General features: G+C 41.9%; 1 protein-coding gene across 2 annotated transcripts in view; it reads left to right on the forward strand.

The window, feature by feature from the left end:
- The window catches only part of ncam2 (neural cell adhesion molecule 2), a 231487-nt gene that overhangs the window by 188639 nt on the left and 25883 nt on the right, over window positions 1-16965 (forward strand). For both annotated transcript variants that reach the window (XM_051905572.1, XM_051905571.1), the window contains exons 9-13: window positions 6403-6553; window positions 7475-7662; window positions 9783-9879; window positions 13213-13386; window positions 16828-16947. In XM_051905572.1, coding sequence (XP_051761532.1) covers window positions 6403-6553; window positions 7475-7662; window positions 9783-9879; window positions 13213-13386; window positions 16828-16947 — 730 coding nt within the window. The remainder of the gene's footprint in view (window positions 1-6402; window positions 6554-7474; window positions 7663-9782; window positions 9880-13212; window positions 13387-16827; window positions 16948-16965) is intronic.

Consider the following 16965-nt stretch of genomic DNA (forward strand, 5'->3'; position numbering starts at 1 on the left):
CGGCCCTTTGAGGCGGCTCAGGGCAAGGCGTACCGCTAGCAACTCGAGGCAGTTGATGTGCTAATGCAGATGGGGGCCCGTCCAACCCCTGACACTGCATGCCCGTTGTACGTGGCACCCCAGCCTGTGGCAGAGGCATCCGTGAATACCACAGCATGCCGGGACACCTGCTCTAGGGGTACTCCAGCCCGAAGAAACAAGGGGTCCGACCACGGGCTGAAGGTTTGGCGGCACTCCTGAGTGATTGCCACCCGGAACGTGCCGCGTTGCCACGCCCATCTCGGGATCCGGCCGTGGAGCCAGTGTTGAAGCGGTCTCATATGAAGCAGACCGAGCGGGGTTACTGCCGCTGCGGCTGCCATATGCCCCAGGAGCCTCTGAAAAAATTTCAGTGGAACCGCTGTCCTGCCGTTGAACGTATTCAGGCAGTTCAACACCGACTGAGCACGTTCCTCTGTGAGGCGTGCTATCTGTTCGACCGAATCCAACTCCATACCGAGAAAAGAGATCCTCTGCACCGGGACGAGTTTGCTCTTTTCCCAGTTGACCTGAAGACCCAACTGGCTGAGGTGTCTGAGCACCAAATCCCTGTGTTCGCACCACTGATCCCGGGACTGTGCCAGAATGAGCCAGTCGTCGAGATAGTTAAGGATGCGAACACCCTGTTCTCTCATGGGAACAAGGGCTCCCTCCACGACCTTCGTGAAGACACGGGGAGACAGGGCCAGCCCGAAGGGTAAGACTCTGTACTGATATGCTTGACCTTCGAACGCAAAAACACAGGAATGGCCTGTGTCGCGGAAGAATCGAACATGAAAGTACACGTCCTTCAGGTCGATCGCTGCAAACCAATCCTGGGGACGGATGCACTCGAAAATGCATTTCTGCGTGAGCATTTTGAACGGTAGCTTGTGAAGGCTCCGATTCAAAACTCGCAGATCCAGGATCGGTCGTAACCCACCGCTTTTCTTGGGTACAATGAAGTAGGGACTGTAGAACCCTGACCTCATATCGGCTGGAGGGACCGGCTCTATCGCATCCTTCGCCAGTAGGACCGCGATCTCCGCACGCAAGACACGGGCATCGACAGCCTTCACTGCAGTGAGGTGGACACCCCTGAACTTGGGGGGACGCCGGGCGAACTGAATCGCATAGCCGAGCCCGATGGTCCGAATGAGCCAGCGAGACGGACTGGGGAGCGCTAACCAGGCTCACAGAGACCGTACAGGCGGGATCAAAGGGACCGCAGGCGTACCCGCAGTGAGGCAGCGAGGTGGAACACAGGGACGCAGCTCGGGAGGCTCTCTCTGCGAGGCGGCCCGAAGCGGGGTCAGAGTGTGCTGTGCAACACCTACCTGGTTCCACGGTTGGGCAGGGGGCGCAGGAGAGGCTTTGCTGCCTTCTCGACTGCACGCTGCTGCCCTCTGGCGAAGGAAGAGGGGGATGAGAGTGGTGAGGCTTTTCTCCTCCCACTGCTCTCCGAGCCCTCTTCAGACCCAGAGATGGAGGAACTGCTCTCTTTTTGAAAATTTGGGTACCGCTGGCTGTTGGACCAGCGGGAGAACAGAAACAAACCCAACCAACAGGATTTACCACCCGGCCCTCCTCCGGGGGGGGGGGGAGAGCAGCCCCACCCGTCTCTGGGTCACCCGTCTCAGGGGTGATTTTTCACTAACCACTTAAACAGTAGCAGAGACGGGAGGTGTCATCTTCCTGCAGCGGACACAGTAGAGCAGACTGGGCCGGAGTTTTTTTTTTTTCTGCAGGGGACGACACCCTTGGCGACGAGCAGACTGAGGGCCCACGAGGAACTCAATGGTTTGTCGGGGGAGGCTCCCCGGTCTGCCACTAACTGAGGAGAACTGCTGGGCTCAGTCCCCGACAGTGTCACCGAAAAGGCCACCTTGTGAGATGGGAGTGTCGAGAAAGCGTTTAGCTTGACGACCTCTTGCACCTCAGCAAGGTAAGCCAGGGGGGCGCTTCTGGACCACCGAGGTGGACATCGTCTGGCCGAAGGCCTGCGCCGTGACTTTGATCACGGTTAGTCAACAAGCGCAGCTCAACCCCGGCTCAGAACTACCCTCATGCATAAAGAGTGCCTTGGCCTCACATGCAGGGTGGGTGTGGTCTGTGAACAGCCACCCCACCCATAAGGGTAGTGAGAGAGTAAAAACTTATGCAGATTTTGGCACTTTTGGCATTCCATATTTATGGCACCAATATAGCTCCATACTGCCAAGTTTTTCATGCACATCCGGAACACCCGGGAAAGCATGGCTGTAAACTCTGAATCTGAGTCAGCATAAGCACACACCATTACAGTGGGCAGCGTCACCCTCATTTCCAGAGCATAACAGCCCTCTCTCCGATGCTGCAATCGACATCTGACCCTCAGCTGGAGCCCTAAATGGAATGCTAGGTTCCCCTATGAAGAGGACCAGCAATCCAATCCAGAAGCTGCACAGCATGTAATGCGCTAGAGGGAGGGGCCCTAGGGGGTTGGTTCCCCGAAGGAACCCCTCGACCTCAAGACACCCAAGCCATTTCACCAAAGTAGACCTCTTCTGGTGCACCAGAGAGGGCGCTACAATGGAGATTAGGCAAGGAGACCGCGCATCTAGAGCGCCGAGCGAGCGCTGGGTTGCCGTGACAACCCGCGCTGCAGCCCGACAGCTCGACGGCACACGACACGCAGAGGAGCGAGAGGTTTGCTCTCGCTGATCTCCGCGGTCTCCCAGAGTGTCGGGCAGACCCGCGGCTGTGCTTTTACACACAAGCGGCAGCTGGCCAACAACAGAGGGGACTCAAGCTTCCCGGAGAAAGAAGAGTCACGACCGGCGTGTCGACGTGATCATGTTCTCATACGAAAACATGAACCACCCACGAACATCGTTTCAGCACGCGCCCAGACATGTGAAACAGTGATCGTGGCCGTCAGTGAGGACAGGAAACGACCGCATCCAGAAACACACAAATAGAATGTCATCTTTAAAAAGACGCAAGCTCTATTTGTGTAAGCTCTTTTAGGGACTTTACTCTTTTAGAGTGCTGAAGCACGCAGGGGAACGGCCGCCGCAACACAGACAGGGATTGTGTGCAGCCTGTCGTGTGCTCTTTCTCTCTTTGAAGGCGCTCACTCTTACCAGCCGTAAAAACGGCTTTCAGCGCTCGAAGCGCACCGTACCGGCCGTGAGAACAGCCTTCTGACGCTGTCAAAACAGCTATTTGCTCTATAACGGCAAACGAAACAAAAAACAGAAAATAAAGAGAGGACTTCGACCCCGCTGCTGTGCTGTTCGCCCGCACTCGAAAAAAAAGAGAAGTTCAACCAAAAAGCTTGACTCGTCTTCTAGCAGACACTTGCTTGCAGAGAACAGGAACAACACCGTTCGGCTCCGAAGCGAAAAGCTGAAGATGCAACGCACCTGCTGCTTGTTATATACCCGCGCTGCGAGGCGAGCAGCTGATGCATATGATTGCATGCCAATGTGCATTGGCTCGTTGTAGTTACACTCGAAGTAGATTGGCCTCTCTAGCGAGATTCCTATTCGTCGGTCTGTCCGACGTACGTCGAACGTGACCGACTGAATGGGAACTAAAAACCCTAAAAAAAAAAAAGTGTTATCAAATTATTTATTTCTCTGACTGGGCCACCCAAAAAAGTCTTGGTGCTTAAGGCAAGTCCATCCTTAATCAGCTGGTGGGCCTTGTTTTGTTTTTCCACTTTGGACCAACAAGAGCCAGCTACCATGTTCCAAAAAACAGCTTTCTTGTCTTAAAGAAATAGTCAACTTAAAAATGACTTTTTTTCTTATGTGGAGCACATAAGGTAATTTTCTTATGAAAAATCTGGTCTTTTCTTTTCTTATAATAAAAGTGAATAAGGAGAGAGGTTGTCAAATGACAAAAAACGCACCATAAAAGTATTACAAAAGTAGTCCAAATGACTAGTACACCATACTTAAAGTCTTCTGAAGCCATTTGATTGATTAGTGTGACAAACAGACTATTTTTTAATTGTGTGTTCATGATGAAATGGTGAGTTAATGAGAAAAGTAGTGTTCAGTTCATGAATTAATCAATCTTTTGAATCAGATCCTTTCAATGTATTGGTTGTTCACAAAAAAGGTCTGAATGATTTGTTCACAGATCAAACTGATCCAGTCTTTGAGTTCAACCCACTGACTCATTGATCTGGTATCAGTGAATACTGACACAAAACTATTGTATAGCTTCAAAAGACTTGAAATACAGCGCACAAATCATATGGGCCGCTTTTATGATACTTTTATGATGCTTTTCCATCTTTTTTTTTGAAGCTTGAATGCCTTTCATTGTAATTGCATAGAAAGTCAGTCTTCAGAATTTCTTTTGTGTTCCAAAGAAGAAAGAAAGTCAGATGGGTTTGGAACGACATGAGGGCTAGTAAATGATGACAGAATTTTCAGTTTTGGGTGAATTATTCCTTTAAGCTGGTGTGACCTGTTTCTTTCAGCAGGGAGCGTCTGGAAAATGGGTCTGGCTGCCATGATGCATGTGTCAGCATGAGTACGGAGATTAGTGACTGACAGAGGGCAATTTTGGTTAGCTCCGATGATTAGCGGGGTGTTGAGACAGGAAGACAGGCCTCAAAACTGTCACTACTGCTCACTCTCACTAATCAAAACTGACACTGCCACACATCCCTCTACTGATTATTATGCAGTGAACACTTCAGAGGGCAGTGGGAAAAACTGAAGAGTTGATTTACATCAGAGCGGTGTTGTGGTCTGTGTGATGTCTGCTCAACTTCTTTGCTTTTAAGATTATAGTTATACAGTCTGAGATCTGTGTTTGTAAGGGTCTCTGACTGTTTTGCATCCTTTAGAGACAGACGGTGCACTGAGTGATAATAATCTATTGTGGACGGACCATGCCGTCCTATGGCATTCATATCCATGTACAGATTTCTTTTGCCAGTGGTTCAAAAAAGCCTTGAGGATGAGTTGTATATGAAGCTATAGTAAAATAGAAGTTTGGTATATTCTAAAAGTATTCAGTTTTCAAAAACCGTCAAAGTGACATGTAACATGATTAGTGAGCTTTTTGTAAAGTTTTACATAGGCAGCAACATGCATCATACAGATTAGCAATCTCCTCACAAAGGGACATTTCTATTTATTCCAATAGAAGTTGGCATTATTATGTTGCTTAGCTAACAACGCACTACTCTAAGAATAATATCATAATTTTTGAAAAGAAGTCTCATTTGCTCACCAAGGCTGCGAAAACATAAAAATGGTCATTTTATGAATTATGATCCTTCAGAAATCATTCTAATATGCTGATTTGGTGCTCAAGAAACATTTCTTATTATTATTATTATCAATGTTGAAAAAAATGTTACTTAATATTTTTGTGAAAACCACAATACATTTTTTTGAATTCTTCAGAATTCTTTGATGAATAGAAAGTTTAAAAGAACAGAATTTATTTTATAAATGTCTTCACTGTCACTTTTGGACAAATTAATGCATCCTTGCTAAATAAAAGTATCAATTTCTTTAAAAAAAAAAAAAATCTTACTGACCCCAAACTTTTGAACAGTAACCATCTTGGATTGGTTTTCTTCGCACTTACTGTAGCTTGGGGTGGCATTTTCTGCTAATTTCATGCAGCTTTAGAAATTTTCTACAAGAAGGTGTCTTTGAAGGCGGCATAATTACGCTTCCTGGAACAGCCTTTATGTTGGTAGCATGCTTATAATGCCTTAAAAGCCTGCCTACATAGGCAGCTTGCTTTGGCACAGAGCCTTTATGCATAATATCACCTACAGGTATGCTAATGAACTATATTACAACTTCTATTTGTTGAACATTGGTGCCTTGTATCAAAACACTGTTGTCAATATTTTATGAAAAGCATTCTTATATAACATAGTTTTTCTTATAACCATGTCTTATATGTTCTTTATTTAGAGGGAGTAGCACATGACACGGTCCTAACTTGAATATGCGTCCCTGTGGGAGAACTACTTGCATGTTAAGAAATACCATTGTTGAACATTTGTACTCCCAAATCCATTTTCACAAGTCAGACAAGAGGTTAGAAATGGTTCTATACTCACTTACCGTGAGAAATGTTTATCTGATCATGTACGGGAAAAGCAACTCAAACACACAAGTATGTTAAAAGCTACACCCTTCCCTCCCATAAATAAAACTATTGTAATAAATAAAACGTATCTCCCTCCCCTATAAACTCCCTGGTTTGGATCTGTCCTTGTGAATGAGTCATGTCTTAATTGTAAAATCCCCACTTCTTGCTAATATGTAATTTTATATTTAATCCTACAACCTTGACTCTCTAATTATCGGGTTTATCTGCTTTTCAAATAACTGAAGCATGTGATGTTTTTTTCAGAGTCCAGACGGCCGTGTGGAGGTGCGGGGCCGTTATGGCGAATCCATGCTGACTATTGTTGGAGTCAGGCTATCTGACTGGGGACGTTTTGACTGTGAGGCTCTCAGCAGAATCGGTGGACATCAGAAAAGCATGTTCCTGGATATTGAGTGTGAGTGGTGTAAATGTTCTTTCCAGGGTGGAGAAAAATTCAGAATTAAAGAATTTATGAGCTGGAATTTGAATTGAATTGGTCACAGCTTACAGTAAACTGAATTGGTATTTGAATTGGAGTGACAGGAAGAGGAATTTAAAGAATAATAATATTTTATTTATTTATTTATTCTGTAAATACCCATTAATTACCCATTTACATTAACATTTCATTTAATTTTAATTCTATGCTTCCTAAAATTCAAATTCAAATGACAGTTTTGTATCATGTATCCTTCTGTATCCTTAGAACCAGTGGCAGCAGCAGGGTAGATGTATATCTCATTATGGGGTGCACTGGAATGGACCATCTAGCAGGGTTGCTAATATACCCCTTCATTCAGTCTCAATCCATCACCGATGTGACACTGTGGGCTGCATCAATCTCTTTAATGGAAAAAATGGGTGTGATTGTGTGTGTGCTTTTCCTCTATGTCTGTGTATGTGTGTGTCTGCCGGTGTATGTGGGTGTAAGACTGAGAAATCATAGATAATGCAGCATTTCCCAATATCACGATGTCTCACACCCTCAATGCCTCATTGGGTCTCTCTTTCATGCTGCCAAATGAAATCTTCCACCACCCACTGCATTGTGGGGAAAGATTGAGGCTATCTGGGTTGTTTTGAAAAATTAAAGGAAACCTGCAAAAAGTGGCCATGCTTCAGATTCAGTTTGATTAGGGGCCCATTTTACCCAAGTGAAAGTGAACTCCATGATAAAGTGTTCGGTTAACTCATATGTGGAAGCTCTTACCTGCCTGGTACATGCTCGAATTTAATTTAGACTTCGGGCAGCTAATCTTGAATGAGTTTTTGATGGATGACTGTTAGAAGAGCTTGGTGTGCCATTGCTGAGTACTCTTTTACCGTTCTTTCACAGATGCACCAAAGTTCCAGACCAACCACACTATATTTTTCTCGTGGGAAGGCAACCCGGTCAACATTAGCTGTGATGTTATGTCTAACCCTCCGGCCACAATGCTGTGGAGACGGGAAAAGTTGACCATTCCCAGTGAGGGTGCTGGAAACATGCGAGTGCACAGTGCCCCCGGCAAATCTCTCCTAGAGGTAACCAACCCACTCCTGTCAATTATTTTCACTCCTATTGGATCTTTGTGTTTGCTCAACTAATGTCCTCACGACTTCTGATGAAGATAGGAAGACCAAGGGAGATAGACACTAGTAGCATATGGGCTTTAGCCCGTTGCTGGCATGTTATAATGCAAACAAGTAGTTAGTAAATTTAAATTTAAATTTATTACATTTTAATTCCTAAAATTTTAAATTTAAGGTTTGTTAAAAAAGCTAAATCAGAAATACTGAGAAAAGATACACTTAAATAATATAAAATTTCATAAAAATATAAATTAATAAAAAATCTTTTGTGCTACAAAAAACAGTTTTATACAGTGTATTATTTGCTACTGACCGTGCATTTTATGTAAATATTAATACATTTAATGTACGTTTTTTGCATGACAAACAATTTTGGTGCTGTGTTGGATCACCTCTAGATTATAATGTAAAACCTGAAAAAATCTTTGGTAACACTTTATTTTAGGGTCTTTTAACTAGCTGCTTATTAGCATGCATATTAATAGAATATTGGCTATTTATTAGTACTTATTAAGCACATATTAATGCCTTATTCTGCATGACCTTATTCTACATTCTTAATCCTACCCAATACCTAAACTTAACAACTACCTTACTAACTATTAATAAGCAGTAGGAGTTTATTGAGGGAAAAGTCGTAGTTAATAGTTTATACGTGTTCCCTATACTGAAGTGTTACCAAATCTTTTGCTGAAACATTCAGGGCTACAGGTGTAGCAAGCTAGAAATGTATTGTCTGCAGTGAATATTATTTGCAGTGATACATGCAAATCCGTCTTTCTGACGTAGACAACTCACAATTCTGACAAGACTCAACAACACTTCACTTCTCTGGAAACAGATGCGTCCTCAGCACAGGGTTCACACGCGTCCTGGAAAATACCTAGAAAATAAGAAAAAGTAATGTCCTGGAAAAAATCTGTTTGTCCTGGAAAATTCTTTATTTATTTATTTATTTTTTTAAATTATCTTGTTCATTGAAAATTAAACAATTTACAACTGGTCCGAATCAATTAACGTTAGTAGCAGAAATCACATATTCAGCGATTCATTGCACACTCTTAGTGCAGAACGGTTTGGAATTAGGTGTGTGCTATATTGTATGTGTCGTCTACAGTAATAGTACTTATATAAAATTAATAAAAGCATGATTGCAAATGTGATACTGACTTTCTGAAACACTTCACTAAACAAGAAGTTAATGTAAGTGGCTTACATTTTAGACAAAATATTGTCTGTTTCACCAACAAAAAGGATGGAGGAGCGGGGAAATGAGGAAGCATCAGTTCAAGTATTGAGAAGCACCCCAATTCATATACACCATCATTTGCTTCGTTCGTAAATGAATAAGCATTTTGAACGAATCGTTTGAAAGAATGACTCCAATGACTCAATCATTAAGTCCGTTATTTGCTGGCAGTGTTGGTTTAATTTTAAAAGTATCTTTCTTTTTTTACTATTTAAAATTTAGTATGTATTTTAAAACGTTAAAATAGCATTATTAGCATAGCATTATTTATGCAATTGGGATATCTTGTTTGTTGATATTAAATTAATACATTAGATTACTAATGATTGTTTGTATCATTTTATTAAATAGTTTGTTATTAAAATATGAATATTCTATCACATAATTTAAGATCAATATAGAAAAGTGTGCTTTCCAAAAAAGAAAAAATGACAATTAAGTACAACGACTGAATACTGTTAGTAATAAAGTAAATTAAAGCAAACTATACAGTTTTTTTTTTTAGACTTCTGGAAAGAGGAATATATTGCTTTAGGTTGTGAATCTGTGACACTTGTCTTTTATTCCCATTCTAATGAAATTTAAAATGGTCTGGAAGTATCCTGGAAAATGATCTTTGAAAAGGAGTGGGAACCCTGCAGCAGTTATGTTTACTGAGCAATATTATTGTCAAATGAACACAAGAACAACAAAGCAACAATATCTTGTGTCATTAGACGTATAAAATGACAAGCATGTGAAACAAAAAAAAAATGTGCAGTGTAATCACGTATGTATGTATATATGTAATGCATGTATGATCAAGCTAACGCATTTTCCTCAGGTTACCCCGATGTCAGACAGAGATTTTGGCCGTTACAACTGCACAGCCAGAAACAACATTGGGATGCGCTTCCAGGAGTTCATCCTAGCTCAAGCAGGTGAGTGTTTAGAACAAATTCAAATAATCCATGTGATTACTGTGTCTGCCGGCGTATTGCCTGCATGACAATAGTAATAAAGATTGTTATTTTCAATGTTGAAATACTTTCTTTTAATCCCAGTTTAACATGTAGAGACAACAACATATAGATCACTCAGATTCAATTCCAGAGGACCGTAAACATCTTGAATTACGAATTCTGTGACGAGAGAAACTTATGATTTCTAATGTGGCTAAAATCCATTCAGTCCTTAAAGTTTAAGTGTGTCATTTCTGTGACTTTAAGTGGAATTGAAAAAATAATAATTGTTTCCAAACAGGTTACCTAAAAACTCCAAATGCTCCCTAAGAGGGAATCCCACCCCAAACTCATTCCTTTAGTGGAGTGTAGAGGTCTATAATACTTGGGAAAAGCTAGCATTCCCATTCTTTTCAATGGCAGTTGCCTAACCTTCTGAAGTGACAAAACTCCAAATATTTTGAGCCCTTCAACTGGTCACTGGCAAAACATCTGCTATAATATAATAAAAATATTTGTGATTTAAATGTTGTATGTAAAAAAAAAAAAAAAAAAAAAAAAATGTATTTAACTGAATACATGACTACTTTTGAATGGCTATCAATTGGGAAACAGGCTTTTTGGGCCCACATTAGCCGCTTTTCCACTGTCGGGCCAGTGCGAGCCAGGGCTTTCAGCGGGCCAGGCTAGGCTAATAACCCCGGACTTGTAGCACCGAGCCCAAAATCACGCTGCATTTCCACCGTCATTTCCGTAGCGATTCACTAAAACCCGCCCACAAAACACGCTTCTCTGGAACAACGTCACACAAACCCGTCATTTCACAAACAAATGGAAGTTTTATCAGAAAAATAATCAGAAATCACTGGAAACTAGCGAGATCGTAAAGTGAACATGATAAAAGCAGGCGTTTGTTGGCATTTTGTTGTTTATTTAAAGATTTAAAAACCCAAGCATCGATGTTTTACCAAACAAATTGATCATAATGAATTTATTTGTGTCAAGATTAAACATTAGTCACAGAAATAAAGTGGTATTTACTGTTATTTCACAAAAGAAAGAGGACACACGCACTTATTCAGTCGCGTCTGTTTCTGTTTATTTGTAGTAATGGGATAGTATGTTTACATTACATTTACAAAGAATGATAATTTCTACAAATTTTCCACCAAAAATACGACCTGAGGAGCTTTAGCACTCTCTCCAGTGACAGTCCCAACAGTTATATTTTCAGTCTGAGAAAGAGAGGAATCCCGAAAAACTGGAGTTGCTTTATTTTATGAAATATGCGGAGCTAAATATGGATATCAGACAGTCTGTTTAGAGATGAGACGTGCTAACAGATAAAATAAATACATGATTGTGATAGCCTAAGTATATGATTTGTCTGATTTCTTCAAGCCGTCGTATTTACCATGTTTACTATGGTAATAGTGCGCATAGTCTTGGTGATCAGAATCCACATCGGATCACAAACAGAAGTTATTTCAAACACTTGCTGCTGTCTGAAAGTGAGTTTTGAGATAAAATGTTTTTAAAAGTCTTTAATGCTGATGTTAGCTGGTCAACTACATGTAATCATCCATGGCGCCTCCGTCTCCACACACAGATAAACTCCGCCTTTGTTCGTAACCACTCCCTCAAGCCCGAGCTGGCCCGCTTTGGACCAAGGTATTCGGCGGGCCGAAAAACCCTGGCCGTTGGCCCCGAGGAAGCCCCGACGAGGGACGATCAAGCCCCGGAAGTGACAGTGGAAACGCGACTGGCCCTGGCACACACTAGCATGCCCGCTTTAGGGCCGACAATGGAAACACGGCTATTGTATATTTTACATGCTAACCAATCAAACCATGACCCTTGGGTCTAAAATGTAAATTTTTGTCTCAACCAGTGGCATGCATTCTGTTTGGCCGAAAAATGAGGGTGTGTGTGGAGTGTTCAGGAAACTATGATTATTTCAATTCTGCTTGGTGCCACAGAAATTACACACTTCACCTTTAAGCCTTGAATGGATTTTAGGCACATTAGAAGTCCCAACCAGTCTCGCTTTTGTCAAAGCCTGTCCACGTACACATAATCTCTTCACAGAGCTCCTCAGCAGATAATAATGACTTTTGTATCAGGCTGAACGCAGTGGCAGCGTTAGAAGTAAACACGCTTTGGCTTTCAAACAACCAACAAAAACACGTTTCGAGTTACTCAAGCTTTGAAGAGCTTATGGCGGCAGCCTTTTCAAATATAAGGCAGATCATTCTGACGGATTGTTGTCCACTGTTATTATATTGTTTGTGTCTTGAAGTGTTTCGCACAATGAAAACACATGTATATGTGTGCGTGTGCTTGTCTTTGTTGTAACCTCTTTCATACCTCGTACTAGCAGACAGGCAAAGGTGGAAGTGGATTCTGTGGCACGACTTCCCTTTTCTGTCTCACTCTGTCCCACTGTCGCTCTCACTGGCACTTCCTCTCCATGATCCTCTATAACGCACACATAATTTGTTTCTCTCTGTCTTCCTTTATCATTCACTATTTCTCTCTCCATCAGCAGTCTGGATCTCCCATTCTACCAGAAAGACTCAGGAGGCAAAATAACGTAACAATGTTATTTATTAACAATCAGCAAGCAAAATATTATGAGATAAAGTTCTTTGGCATAGGCCCCGTTCATAGCACACATCATGAGGGTTGTACATTTCCTGCCTGGAGATAAAGGAAGGGGCGTAGCCGACCCCCTGGGGGGTATGGAAAGGGACCACAACATAACATTAGAGTCTTCCCGACAGAACTTAAGCTAGAGCTTTCATTTCTCGGATGTTTTTTTTCTGGCTTGGCAGGGCAAAAAAAAAACAAACAAAACCAAAGCATAAATGATATGAAACTATGCCATACCGCCCACAGTACATGGGTGAGTGGATTAGGCAGGGTACAACATGTTTTTGTATCAGATTGGCAAAATCATGGTTTGTGCTACCTGAGTACGATGAATTGGTGTCTCTGTTATGAAAAAGCCTGCATGAAATCATTCATAAAATCTGATGTATCCCACACATCAACCTTCATTTGACATCATGTATTTTTCATAAGATGGCAGTACAGTGCCTTTTCTTGCTGAGTGTGTTTGTTGCCTTAAAAGTCTTTCGCTAAGGGAGCTTGGGTTGTAAGACTCTGAAAGCAGCTCTATAACTGTGTTTTCTACCCCACAGAAAGACACACAACCAGTTCCTTTGATACTCTCAGAAACGGTGGCCTCGGCACATAAATGGAGTCGTTTGTTAGTCTCTCTTCCCCTGACCCGTAATTTCTCTGTCACAGATGTTCCCTCAAACCCTTACTCTGTTCGGCTGAGCTCGGTGGCACAGCGCGTGGCCACAGTTACCTTCACAAAGCCAGACTCCCATGGCGGTGTACCCATCAGTTACTACCTGGTCAAATACAAAGACATCAGCTCACAGGACTGGAAGGATGTGAAATCACAGGGGACACAGAGTAAGTGCAATGGTTCTCCACTGCTGTGTTTTTTCAATGCCGATGTTAAACCACCAAATTATACTGTCGCTGAAACAATTAAAAATATCTTACCAACCCTAAGCTTTTGAAAGGTACTGTAGTTCCATAGTACACAAAGATTAATTATCGAAGAGTATCCTGTCAACTTTCTTAAATATACTAAAAGTGAAAGGTAATTTGGGCTATGAAACTCCAAAATGACAACAAAAAAAAAACACCATAAGGGCTCATTCACACAGAATGCGTCTTTGCATCTGAAAACGCAAGACACAGCGCTCAGGAATGGTTTTTAAAAAAGACGTGATGCAATAACAGCAATAGAGTAGGAGAATAGGATGACGTGTTTTTGTAGGCCAACCCAGAAGTTAGCGGCGCACGGTTCCCTCGATCGAAAGCCAATGCATTCTTCCCATAGACTTTTGGAAAATCGCAAAAAATAAGCTCTGTGTTTACCAAAGGGTTATGACACTTACACGTTTTGTCTATCAAGATAATCTTTACAAGTTAACACAACATTTATACATTTTGAAGCCTATATAAAGTCATCAGATATAAAAAGCTAACAGTAGGCTATAAACGGACTACAGCACACCATGGTCGCGGATCAACGTCACCACCACCAAAGGAAGTAGTCCCTTTTAGCAATTTGTTAGCAACCGCCGTTTTTAAGAGAGGTTAAAAGGTTTAAAAAATCACAAGTGGGTTATAACTGGTGTGTTTTATGTCATAGATCAAAACGTGAAAATATTTAGAGGCTTTGTTAACCACAGACCTTATTTCAGGCGATTTAGCAAAAACAAAACTCATTGACTTCGGGGCGATGGAACCGGAAGTCCTAAAATGCTACAAAAACACGTCGTCCCTGAGGTACTCTATAATGAACAAATAAAACAGTTGCTATGCCAACTTGCTACTCTAAACAAAGCGTGCAACGCTTGCCCCACCTTCTCCAGTTCTTCTGATTGGTCCACTGTTTTGGAACTGACATTGATGAGTGGCACTGCGTGTAAAAGTTGAATTTCTTTTAACTTGACACGGCGTCTTAAAACGCGGGTCTCTTGTGCGATGCGCTGCAAAAGACGCGAGACGCGAGCGTAACGGTCACGCACGTCCTTCTAGCACGTTTACATTGAAAAACAATGGAAAAGTAGTGCATTGGGATAGAAAAACGCGTTCTGTGTGAACGACCCTAAAGGTGTCAAAAAAGTCCATAAAACCTGTGTGCTGCATTCCAAGTGTTCTTAAGTCTTATAGATAGTTATATGTGACAAACAGACTGAATTTAAGCAGTTATTCACTGAAAAATTTCTCCTCCACTGTAGCTCTCAAATCAAATATGGTGCTATTGACAGCAGTGACATTTACTATTCTGTCTAAATTTGTAGTTCATTTCAGAGCTTCAGCAGGAATATAGCACACAAATTGGCTTTTATTATAGTTTCATGTTGAATTTTATCAGATCAGACTTTAGCCTGACCCTTCAGCCTTCATTCTCACTACATTCACATGCCCAAACTCCAGTCCAACCTGAGCTTACAGGGCTTCAATCGATTTTCTACAACACCCAAATGGGTCTGCAGGAACTTTAAGAATGCATTAGACAGTCAGATAACCCAGTTAGGCTACTTTAAGGACTCTGGACTAATATACAGGTGCTGGTCATATAATTAGAATATCATCAAAAAGTTGATTTATTTCACTAATTCCATTCAAAAAGTGAAACTTGTATATTATATTCATTCATTACACACAGACTGATATATTTCAAATGTTTATTTCTTTTAATTTTGATGATTATAACTGACAACTAAGGAAAATCCCAAATTCAGTATCTCAGAAAATTAGAATATTGTGAAAAGGTTCAATATTGAAGACACCTGGTGCCACACTCTAATCAGCTAATTAACTCAAAACTCCTGCAAAGGCCTTTAAATGGTCTGTCAGTCTAGTTCTGTAGGCTACACAATCATGGGGAAGACTGCTGACTTGACAGTTGTCCAAAAGACGACCATTGACACCTTGCACAAGGAGGGCAAGACACAAAAGGTCATTGCAAAAGAGGCTGGCTGTTCACAGAGCTCTGCGTCCAAGCACATTAATAGAGAGGCGAAGGTAAGGAAAAGATGTGGTAGAAAAAAGTGTACAAGCAATAGGGATAACCACACCCTGGAGAGGATTGTGAAACAAAACCCATTCAAAATTGTGGGGGAGATTCACAAAGAGTGGACTGCAGCTGGAGTCAGTGCTTCAAGAACCACTACGCACAGACGTATGCAAGACATGGGTTTCAGCTGTCGCATTCCTTGTGTCAAGCCACTCTTGAACAACAGACAGCGTCAGAAGCGTCTCGCCTGGGCTAAAGACAAAAAGGACTGGACTGCTGCCGAGTGGTCCAAAGTTATGTTCTCTGATGAAAGTAAATTTTGCATTTCCTTTGGAAATCAGGGTCCCAGAGTCTGGAGGAAGAGAGGAGAGGCACACAATCCACATTGCTTGAGGTCCAGTGTAAAGTTTCCACAGTCAGTGATAGTTTGGGGTGCCATGTCATCTGCTGGTGTTGGTCCACTGTGTTTTCTGAGGTCCAAGGTCAACGCAGCTGTATACCAGAAAGTTTTAGAGCACTTCATGCTTCCTGCTGCTGACCAACTTTATGTAGATGCAGATTTCATTTTCCAACAGGACTTGGCACCTGCACACAGTGCCAAAGTAACCAGTACCTGGTTTAAGGACCATGGTATTCCTGTTCTTAATTGGCCAGCAAACTCGCCTGATCTTAACCCCATAGAAAATCTATGGGGTATTGTGAAGAGGAAGATGTGATATGCCAGACCCAACAATGCAGAAGAGCTGAAGGCCACTATCAGAGCAACCTGGGCTCTTATAACACCTGAGCAGTGCCACAGACTGATCAACTCCATGCCACGCCGCATTGCTGCAGTAATTCAGGCAAAAGGAGCCCCAACTAAGTATTGAGTGATGTACATGCTCATACTTTTCATGTTCATACTTTTCAGTTGGCCAAGATTTCTAAAAATCCTTTCTTTGTATTGGTCTTAAGTAATATTCTAATTTTCTGAGATACTGAATTTGGGATTTTCCTTAGTTGTCAGTTATAATCATCAAAATTAAAAGAAATAAACATTTGAAATATATCAGTCTGTGTGTAATGAATGAATATAATATAAATAAATATATATGTTTCACTTTTTGAATGGAATTAGTGAAATAAAACAAATTTTTGATGATATTCTAATTATATGACCAGCACCTGTACATAATCCTGAAAAGGCTAGTTTGCCAAGAGCATGACTAGAGAAAGCAATCATTTGTAACCATGTACATGATTTAGGAGACCAATTGGGTATGTTCATGGAATCATTTCCATCTCTGTCTTTCTCAGTCTGCCTTTCTATTCCACAGCAATCGTGTTGCTCACTAACCTTGAGCCCAACACGACCTATGAGGTGAGAGTAGCGGCGGTGAATGGAAAAGGTCAAGGGGAGTTCAGCCGCACAGAGAGCTTTCAAACTCTGCCCATACGTGAGTGCCCTCTGCTTT

The sequence above is a fragment of the Ctenopharyngodon idella genome, chromosome 9 (genome assembly GCF_019924925.1).
Source record: "Ctenopharyngodon idella isolate HZGC_01 chromosome 9, HZGC01, whole genome shotgun sequence".
NCBI lineage: Eukaryota > Metazoa > Chordata > Actinopteri > Cypriniformes > Xenocyprididae > Ctenopharyngodon > Ctenopharyngodon idella.